At 39.3% G+C, this 11,253-nt stretch overlaps 1 protein-coding gene across 1 annotated transcript in view; it reads left to right on the top strand.

The window, feature by feature from the left end:
• DYDC1 (DPY30 domain containing 1) overlaps window positions 1-11,253 on the top strand; it is a 40,322-nt gene that overhangs the window by 17,052 nt on the left and 12,017 nt on the right. Inside the window, exon 3 of the mRNA XM_006903216.1 lies at window positions 9,193-9,285. Within this exon, the coding sequence (XP_006903278.1) occupies window positions 9,193-9,285 (93 nt within the window). The remainder of the gene's footprint in view (window positions 1-9,192; window positions 9,286-11,253) is intronic.

Genomic DNA, 11,253 nt, shown 5'->3' with positions numbered 1-11,253 from the left:
AATGGCAAAGGACACACTGACAAAGGAGATTAATCAGAACTGACTTTGACAAGCACTGTGGCAATTGGACGATTAAAACAGACATTCAGATGGCGGGGGAAGAAGAACAAACTGGGGAGGAGAGTAGAGAGAATGGTGCAGCAATGAAGGAATGAAAACCCAAAATCCCTGTAAATGTTCATTAAAACTAATTAAAAAAAGAAAAAAATGACAATTTTATTAAAAACAATCTAGAAGTGCAATGCAATCCCAATACAGGTATCAATTCCATTCTTCAACAATATGTAAAAGGAAATTTCCAATTTTGCCTTGACAGGAAAGAGAGCCCAAATAAACAAAGCACTACTTCAAAAAAGAAACAGGGGAGGATGCCTCACAGCCTTTGACCAGAACTGTAGTTATCAAGATAGCATGGTCCTGGTACAGTGACAGGCATATCGATCAATGAAATAGAATCACAAAACCTGAAATCAATTAATCTATCTAGGGTTTTGCTTGGAATGGGAATAAAAATGAATCTCTTCCAGTCAGTTGGCCAAGTAGTTGTCCTCCAGATTTCTTGACACAATCTGCTGAGCACATCCAGCATCTGTTTCTTGAAATAAGTCAACTGGCATTACATCAATTCCTGGTGCTTTATTTTTTACCAAGTCCTTTAGAGAAGCCTGAACTACCTCCTTCATCACCGTTGCCTCTTGATCTTATGTTTTTTTCTTGAAATATTTCTGTGTCAGCCAATTCTTTCTGGTACTGTGACTCTGTATACTCTTTCCATCTTCTTTTGATGCTTCCTGGATCATTCAATATTCTGCCCATAGCATTCTTAAGTATTGCAGTTTGAGGCTTGAATGTGTTCTTTAGTTCCTTCAGCTTAAGAAATACTGAGTGAATTCGGTCCTTTAGATTTTCAGACTCCAGTTCTTTGCACATTTCATATTACTTTGCTTTGTCTTCCCGTGCTGCCCTTTGAAATCTTCTGTTCACTTCCTTAAATTATTATTAAAATTTTTTATTTTATTCTCATTTACATACAAGGTTCATAAAGTTCATATGCTGTTATTGTTGTTATGTGCCATTGCATCACCTGCAACTCATAGTGACCCTATGTACAACAGCCCTACACTCTGCCCTATCCTGTTCCAATCTCACCATCTATGACACAACTGCCCCCATTATTACCCCAATCACTGAATCAATCCATCTCATTGAGGATTTTCCTCTCCTGAGCTGTCCTTCCACCCTCCCAAGCATGACGTCCTCTCCAAGGATTGGTCCCTCCTTGCTACATGTCCACAGTATGTCAAGACGAAGCTTCAGAATTCTTTTTTCCAAGGAGCAGCCCGGCTTCACTATCTTGAGGACAAACCTGTTCATTTTCCTAGCAGTCCATGATTCAATACTCTTCTTCAACACCACAGCTCAAAGGTATCAATTCTCCTAGTCATTGTCCAGCTCTCTGATGCATAGCAAGTGATTGCAAAGACTATGGCATGTATCATGCGCACCTTAGTCTCCACACTGACATCTTTGCACTTCAGAACTTTAGAAAGCTCTCTAACCACAGACTTTCCCATCACAATATGTCTCTTAATTTCCTGGCTGCTAGTGCCAAGAGTGTTGACTGTGGATCCAAGCAAACCAAAACTGTGAACAATCTCAATCTCTTCACCATTATGACACAGCTTATCGGCCCAGTGGTGAGAATTTTTGTTTTCTTGATATTGAGTCAATCCATACTGAAGACTGCAGTCCCTAGCCTTCTACAACAAGTGCTTCATGTCCTCTTCAGTTTCAGCAAGCAAGGTTATGTCATCTGCATAACGCAGATTGTTGATGATTCTTCCTCCAATCCTGATGCCACATTTTTCCTCATAGAGCCCAGGCTCCCGGATAATCTGTTCTGTATAAAGATTGAAAAGGTATGGAGACAGGATACAGCCCTGGCATATACCCTTCCCAATTTTGAACCATGCAGTGTTTCACTGCTCTGTTCTGATGACTATCTCCTGGTCCAAGTATAGGTTTTGCATTAGCACAATCAAGTGTTCTGGGATTATCATTCCTCTCAGAGTTAGCCACAGTTGTTATGATCCACACAGTCAAATGCCTTTGCATAATCAATGAAACAAAGATAAACATTCTTCTGGTACTCCTTTCTTTCAGCCAAGATCCATCTAACATCAGCTACAATATCCCTAGTTCATATACACTGTTTTTATTCTTTTTGCCTCTTATCTGACATGTCATTACCAAATATTTTTTCCTAGTCTGTGGCTTCCCTTTTTACCCTGTTAGAGAACTTTTTGTATATTTGTAGGGATGTGATTCTTAGAAGGTTCCATGCATCTATTTTATCCCTCCGTATTTTTCAGGATGCGTGGAAGACTATATGTTGTGGATCAGAACTTCTGAGTTCTGCCAAGCTTTTCTTTAATGAAGTTTATAGTCCTTGGTTTTAGTCCTAGGTCCATGATCCACTTTGAGTTGGTTTTTGTGTATAGTGTGAGGTGTGGATCTTGCTTGAGTTTTCTACAAATAGTTTTCCAATTTTGCCAGCACCGTTTTTTGAAAAGGCTGTCATTTCCCTACTTAACTGATTTCATCTCCTTGTGAAAAATCAGTTGACCATAGGTGAATGGACTGATTTCTGGATTCTCAATTCTATTCCTTTGATCTATGTGTCTGTCATTGTACCAGTACCACGCTGTCTTGACCACCACAGCAGTGTAGTAGGATTTTAAATCAAGAAATGAGATGCCTCCTACCTTGTTTCTCTTTTTAAGGAGTGCTTTGCTTATTGGGGGCCTTTTTCCATTCCAAATGAAATTGGAGATTGCCATTTCTATCTCATTGAAGAATGAAATTGGTATTTGTATTGGGATTGCATTGAACGTGTAAATTGCCTTTGCAAGCATTGTCATCCATGAGCGATGGATCTTCTTCCACTTCTCCAGGTCTCTTTTTGTTTCTTGTAATAATGTTTTGTAATTTTCTTTGAATAGATCTTTAGTGCTTCTGGTTAGATTTACTCCCAAGTATTTAATCTTGTGATTAGCTATTGTGAAGGGTATCGTTTTTCTTAGCTCCATTTCTATATTCTCCTTGTCACTGTAGAGAAATCCAATTGATTTTTGCATGTTGATCTTGTATCCTGCCACTTTGCTGTCCTGTAGTTTTCTTGCTGAGTCTTTAGGGTTTTCTAAATATATTGCCATATCGTCTGCAAAGAGAAATAGTGGACATCCTTGCCTAGTTCCTGTTCTCAAGGGGAATACCTTTAATCTCTCTCCATTGAGAACAATGTTGGCTCTCAGGTTTGCATATACACTTTTTACTATGTTGACGAAATTTTCCTCTAATCCTATTTTGTTGATTATTTCAATGAGGAAATGTTGTTGGATTTTGTCAAAGGCCTTTTCTGCATCAATTGATAGGATCATGTGGTTCTTGTTCTTTGCTTTGTTAATGTGATCAATTACATTGATTGTTTTCCTTATGTTGAACCATCCTGGAATACCTGTTATGAATTCCACTTGGTCATGGTAAATTACTTTTTTGATGTATAATTGGACTTAATTGGCCAAGAATTTATTCAGAATTTTTGTATCCATGTTCATGAAAGATATTGGCTTATAGTTTTCTATTTTGGTGCTGTCTTTCCTGGCTTTGATATCAAGGTTATGTTTGCTTCATAGAATTAGTCTGGGAGAATTCCATCTTCTTATGTTTTCTGAAATATTTTATGTAGAATTGGTGACAGGTCTTCTCTGGATGTTTGATAAAATTCACTTTTTAAACAATCTGGTCCAGGACTTTTTTTGGCTGGAAGTTGTTTTATTTCTTTTTCAATTTTTTTCTTTTGTAATGGGTCTGTTCAGGTGTTCAGTTTCGGTTGGTGTCAGTTTAAGTAGATTGTGAATTTCTAAGTATCTGTCCATTTCCTCTAGGTTTTCACATTTGTTTGTGTACAGTTTTTCCTAATATTCCAGTGTTAGCATTTTTATTTTAGTTGGTATTGCCCATTTTATCTCTTATTTGGACTATTTGTGTCTTTTCCATCTTTTCATTTGTTAGTTTTGCTAGTGGTTTGTCGATTTTATTGACCTTTTCAAGAACCAATTCCTAATTTTGCCAATGGTTTCAATTTTTTTAAATTTTCTATTTCATTTATATCTGCTCTAATTTTTATAATTTCTGTTTTTTTAGAGGGTGTCGGGTTTTCTTGCTATTCTTTTTCAATTTGTTGACGATGTTGGGTTAAAGAGTCAATGGTAATTTTTTCCTGCCTTTTGATATGTTTGTTTATTGCTATATAAATTGTCCTCTGAGTACTGCTTTGGCTATTTCCCAGATGTTTTGACAAGTTGTGTTTTCATTGTTATTTGTTTCAAGAAACTTTTTCATTTCATTTTTATTTCTTTTAGTATCCACTCAGGTTCAAGCAAGGTGTTGCTTAGCTTCCAAATGTATGGGTTTTTTTTCCCTCCTTTATCCTGTTGTTATTAATTTCTAATTTTGTAGCATTGTGGTCTGAGAAAATGCTTTGTATTATTTCTATATTATTGAATTTATTGATGCTTGCCTTGTAACCTAAAATGTGATCTGTTCTGGAGAATGCTCTGTGCACATTGGAGAAGAAGTTATACTGTGGGGTTTTATTTTTTTGTGCATTAGCCCATAAATATTAATGAGGTTGAGTTGGATTTTTTTAATTATTATTAAATTTTTTTAGTTTTAATGAACATTTACAGAGATTTTGGGTTCTCATTCATCCATTGTTGCACTGTTTTCTCTACCCTCCGCCCCAGTTCGTTCTTCTTCCCCCCCCCACGAATGTCTGTTTTAATTGTCCAATTGCCACAGTGCTTGTCAAAGCCAGTTCTGATTAATCTCCTTTGTCAGTGTGTCCTTTGCCATTCCCTATCACTCCTCCCTGAGAGAAACTTCACCCTGATTCATAAGGAAAAGGGGATGTCGTATTCTCTTAGCTACTTCCTGCTGAAAAGGAATGCTGTGGGTTTCAGGGTGAAGATCTTCTCTCACTTGACTTGGATTTTTGTGTGGTTTAATTCTTTAACATCTTTGTTGAGGTTTTTTTTCTGGTAGTTCTATCTTTTCTTGAGAGTGGTGTATTGAAGTCTCCAACTGCTATAGTAGTGTTGTCTATTTCTTTTTTCCGTTTTATTAATGTTTGCTTTATATATTTTGCAGGTATTTCTTTCTCCCCCCACTCCTTTAAAAAAAAACATTTTAATGAACATTTACAGAGACTTTGGATTTTCATTCATTCATTATTGCATTTTTTCTCCCTTCTCACCTCTCCCTCCACAATTCGTTCTTCTTATGGAAAAGTAAAAGAAAAATTCTTTCATTGTTATACAATCGCTCCCCACATGTCCATTCCACTATGCAGCCTTCATTCTGGACTCCAGTCATGATAATAATACCTAATCATCTATCGCTTTTAAAGAGTTCTCGCCCTCATCTGTTTCAATGCAGTATACATTATTTGTCCCCCTTTTCTCAGTCTCACCTCAACCCTGATGTTAGTCCCATTTTACAACAGTGGCATTATGCAGTGTCTGTCTTGTTTGTTTGTTTGTTTTCCCCTTCAGAAGACGTTTTATTGCCCCCCACCTCGCCCCCATCTTTGGGCATTTGGGGATTTCATGAAGCTGGTAGGGGTCCAGCCAAACAGTCTCTAGGACCCCAGATTAGGAACACACTGCTCACCTTGGAGGCCTCGGGATCTTTGCTGTCTCATGAGGGCAGCGCTTCAGAAGAGGGGATCAGAATCAGTACCTCCGGGGAATCTGGGATTTCTCGACCTCTGGTCCACCCAGGGGCGGGGGCCAGTTTCTCGGTCCCCAGCTCCAGGGTAAATCCTCCCGGAGTCTGTTCAGCACGGGCTGTCCTAAAGGGGCCTCAGCAGCACCAGGGCTGGACAATGGCTGCAGCAGTGGCGCACAGTATCTGTCCTTTGTGACGGAAATATTTTGCTCAGCATAATGTCCTCCAAAGAGTGACATCCATTTCCAAAATAGCTTGCCTCTGGAAACCCTATGAACCTGGAGAAAGGATAAAAGTTATAGAAGCGTTCAGATCTTTCATTAATAGAGTCGCCATCAGTCACCTACATTTTGATGGCACTTAACAACAACAACAACAACAACAACAACAACAGCATAGAGAGAGATTAGTTGGTCTAGTGGACAGAAAGTGATGCTACCAATCCAATGGTGGGTGGACTTTAATCCATGACCCTCAAACCCGTTTTTAATTGTTTTTGGTGAAACATTCTTCTAGGTCATCTAGCCCTGGTCTGTCCACTTGCTGAAAAGAGATAATTCGTGGTTGCTGTGAAGCTAAACACTGTGACTGATGTGTCAAATGTGATAATGGTTATAGTGTTTGGTGGAGCTCCCAGATTCAAACAAGCTTGGAAGCAGGAGTGACATCCACTTCTGAAATAGCTTGCCTCCAGAAATCCTATGAACCTGGAGAAAGGATGAAAGTTGTACAAGCGTTCAGGTCTTTCATTCATAGGATTACTATGAGTCACCTACAACTTGAAGGCACTTAACAACAACAACAACGTCCTCCAGGGTCATCCAGTTTTTTGTGTTTCACTGCAGCGTAGTATTCCATTGTGTGAATATATCAGAGCTTCCGTATCCATTTGTTTGTCGATGGGAGGTCTTTCATTTGGTGCATAGATATTTATTATAGTTATGTCCTCTTGACCTTCCTTTTCCTTCGTGTTGGTTTTTGCATTGAAATTTATTTTATCAGAGATTATTTTTTTCTGGTTTCCATTTGCTTGGTATATTTTTTTTCCCATCCTTTTATTTTTAGTCTTTCTTTATCTTCATTTTTCAGGTGTGTCTTGTAGACAGCATATTGATGGATTTTGTTGTTTTGGTTTTTTTAAATCTAATCTGCTAGTCTTTTTCTCTTCAATTGTGCATTCAAACCATTCATTTGCAGTGTGATTATTGAAAGGTAGAGTTTTATTGCTATCGTTTTTTTGTTCTTTTTGGTGTTGTTGCTCGTTACTTTGGTCCATGCTGCTTTCTGTAACACCTCTGTAAGAACATCTCTCAGTGTTTCAGTGTTTCCTGCAATGTTGGGTTTTTTTTTTTTCTTCTACAAACTCTCTTACATTCTGATTTTCTTAGACTATCTTTATCTCTCCTTTATATTTAATGGACAATGTTGTTGAGTACAGTATTTTTGGTTGACAGTTTATATTCTTTGAGTGTTTGATATATGTCCTCCCACTATCTTCTTGCTTGCCTGGTTTCTGCTGGGAAATCTGCAGTTAAACTTATCTGCTCTTCCTTATAGGTTACTCTTTGTTTCTCTGTCACTGCTTTCCAAATTCTCTCCTTATCTTCTGGAAAATTTGACTATGATATGCCTTGGTGTTTTTCTTTTGGGGTCTATTCTACATGGTGTTTGCTCAGCTTCTTGAATATATATTCTCTCATTCTTCATTATGCATAGGAAATTTTCCTCTAGTAATTCTTCCACAACTTTTTCAATGCCTTTGCTTGCTTCTTTCTTCTCTGGGATCCTGATGATGTGCATGCTATTTCTCTTGATGGTGTCCCACATTATTCTTAGGTTTCCTTCTTTTTCCTTCCTTTATGATTCTGCTTTTTGCTCTAGCAGAGCAGTGGTGACAATTCTATGTTTTATTTCACTGGTTCTGTGTTCCACCTATTCAACTCTGCTCATGTGTCACTCCATTATGTTGATAGCATCTGAAACATTGGACCTCATAATTTTGAACGTGGTTTCTTGTTTTTCCAGTGCCACTAATGCCTCATTTTATCTGCATTGTTTTGGATTTTTTTTTTAAGCTCTCCTGGTTTTTGTTTGCAGTGTCCTGTTTGGGACACTGTTCAAGTTTGGGTTTTACCCATTGAAAATATTCAATCATTGTTCTTTTAAATTCTGTGTTTCATCCAACTTTCTGGTTTCAGGAAATCCATTGATACTGTGTCATCTTTTGGGAGGGTGACATCTTACTTTGTGCTTGTGTAGGGTGTGAGATAGCTAGCTTCTTTTCTGACATTGATAAGTTCTTGATCTGAAGACAATGCTGTAGAAATTGGTGGGGCAGCTACCCTGCCTTTGTTTCTCTCTGAACTTCTGACTCAAGGAAAGTTTCATTTCAATGCTTGTGAAAGCAGCCTCTTGTAACTAAGTCAGATCAAGGTGCTCCGGATTAAAGGCAAGTTGATTGACTGGATTTGTAGGCAAGGGTGTGGAGCTGAATGGTGATGGAGCAGGCACAAGGGGTGGGGTGGGGCAACCAAAGGGACAGTTCAGCCACTTGTGGGGACCTCACTCAAATTTCAGTGTCTGGGTGTGCTCACGAGTGGGATCCCTGCTCAAATTCCAGCTGCCCATCTCCCACCCAGTGGCTCTTGCTCAGTGACCCTGCCCAGTGGCCCTCATGTAGGTGCCTTGCCCAATGGCCCCCACCCCAGTCAGACCTTGGGCCCAGTGGGGCTTAAGAAAACTCAGTCAAATTCTCACTGACCCGCTCACTACTGGTGGGTCAGCAGGGCTTATGAAAACTCAGTCAAATTCCTCCTGACCCACTCACTCCTGGCTGGTTGGTGGGGCCCAAGAAAACTCAGTCAACCAAGAAAACTCAGTAAAATTCCTACTGATCCTCTTGCTCCTGGCCAATAGGAAAGGCTTAATAAAACTCAGTCAATTTCCCACGGATCTGCTTTCTCCTTGCAGGTGGGGCCCACAGCAGTTCAGTTGGCCACTTCTGTCAGGGCCTCTGGCATGCTGCTCCTGTAGCTCCCAAACTAATTATTTTAATAAAAGTTCTGACTCAAATTTTTACTGTCCATGTCAAACTGCATCGGTCCCTGTGTGCTGCATTGGTCTCCCTCGTGGCTTGTTTCTATGCAGCTTACTGCTCCTCTAGCTACTTACACTGTTTCCTCCACCACCACCATCTTGGTTCTTTGCAAATTTGAATTCTTGAAGATAATAGCCAAGAAAATACTCTGTCAGTTCTACTCTGTCACATAGTATGATTATGAGTCAAAAATTGTCACCCCATGACAGCAGTGTTAACTTACTTATCCTGGAATGTGTCAGAATGATACAAGTAACTTCTTTCAATTCATCTGACTTTAATATAAAACATGTATTTTTATTTAGCAACAGCTGGCATTTCAGCTAGAGTTGGAAATGCAAGAAAAAGAGAGACAGAGAATGGAAGAACTCCAGAGGATACAAGAACAGTTGGAAAAGGTAATTTGAAACTTTTAAATGTCTGCATTATTTTAAACTTTCTAGAGCGCTCACCCTTTTTCTCTCAGAGGGCATATGAAAAGATCATGGTATTGATTCTAAGGATCTGTCACATGTTTTAGCTTTGTGACTTAAACGAGTCATTTTGTCTTGGTTTGTTGTTGTTGTTATGTGTAATCGAGTCTCTTGCATAGGGACCCTATGTACAACAGCCCTAAACTTTGCTCTGCCCTGTGCCAATCACACTGTCTCCAACACACCCATCCAGATTACCCTAGTCACTGAATCAATCCATCTCATAGAAGGCCTTCCCCTCCTGCACTGTCCCTCCACCCTCCCAAGCACAATGTTCCTCTCTAAGGACCAGTTCCTCCTTACAACATGTCAAAAGTATGTTACACGAAGCCTCAGAATCCTTGCCTTCAAGAAACAACCTGGTTTAACACTCTCCAGGATGAATCTGTTTGTTTTCTTAGCAGTCCATGGTACCCTCAATACTATTCTCCAGCACTAACACCTCAAAGGCATCAATTCTCCTTTTATCCTCCATAGTCATTGTTCAACTCTCTGATGCATAACAAGTATTGCAAAACAATGGCCTGTATCAGATGCACCTTAGTCACCAAAGACACACCATTGTTCTTCAGTACTTTGAAGAGGTCCCTAACAGCAGACTTTCCCATCATAATACGTCTTTTAATTTCCTGGCTGCTGGTGCCAAGAATGTTGACTGTGGAGCTAAGCAAACTAAAGCTGTGAACAATCTGAATCTCTTCACCATACATTCTGATGCTGCCAATTGGTTCCATGGTAAGAATCTTTGTCTTCTTGACATTGAGCCTCAATCCATATTGGAGGCTGCAGTCCTTGACCCTCTGCAACAAGTGCATCAGGTCCTCCTCAGTTTCAACAAGCAGGGTTGTGTTTCCTTGTTGAAAATCTATATATAGTAGTATGTTAATAATAACTCACTGAATATGAATCATATAAAATCATATATGTGAAACCGCTTTGTGAATTTTATAGTTTTCTGATAATGATATTAGGAACATTTTAATCAAGAGCTGGTTATGTTTCATTTTGGTAGCTGATGTTGCAGGTTAATTTCTTTGTAATATTTGGAGTATTCTGGTATCTAGATCAGAATGTCTCCTTTTTCAGCTTAGATTTATCAAGAAATTACACTTTTAAAATGTTAGAAGCATGTAGATTTTTGTGACTTTCATTGACATTAACTATATATTACTTCCAGCATGGTATCAAGCAATATTCTGCTACTATTTATAGGATTTTTGAGTGCCTGTTTCTGGATAAATTAAAAGATTGCAGCCTTTAATATGCATTACAGCTCAACATCAAGAAGACAAAAATTCTCATCACTGGGCCGATAGGCAAAAACGTAAGAGAAGATTCGAATTGCCAATGATTTCCTCTTTCTTGGACCCACAATCGACACCTTTTGCATCAGCAGTCAGTAAATTTATTTATTTGTGACTAAAAATTACAGAAGAATTGATGCCTTTGAGTTATGGTGTTGGAGAATAGTACAGAATATCCTGTGGACAGGCAAGAGAACAACAAATGTCTTGGAGAAAGTGCAGTCAGAGAGTTCTTTGGAGGCAAGGATGGTGAAGCTTCGTCTCACATATTTAGGGCATGTTGTTAGGAGGGGCTGGTTCTTGGAGAAGACATCATGCTTGTAAAGGTGGAGGGAGGGTCAGCAAAAGAGAGAAGTCCCTCACCTGTCTCAGATAGATTGAGACAATGTCTATAACAATGTTGTTGTTGTTGTTATGTGCCGTCGAGTCGTTTGCGACTCATAGCGACCCTATGCACAACAGCCCTAAACCCTGCTCTATCCTGTGCCAACCGCACTGCCTCTGACACACACATCCCTATTACCCCAGTCACCGAATCAATCCATCTCATAGAGGGTCTTCCCCTCCTGCGCTGTCCCTCCACCCTCCC

Source organism: Elephantulus edwardii, unplaced genomic scaffold (genome assembly GCF_000299155.1).
Source record: "Elephantulus edwardii isolate Elephantulus edwardi_28Jun2011 unplaced genomic scaffold, EleEdw1.0 scaffold00540, whole genome shotgun sequence".
In the NCBI taxonomy this organism is placed as follows: domain Eukaryota; kingdom Metazoa; phylum Chordata; class Mammalia; order Macroscelidea; family Macroscelididae; genus Elephantulus; species Elephantulus edwardii.
This window is presented reverse-complemented; position numbering and strand designations above follow the sequence as displayed.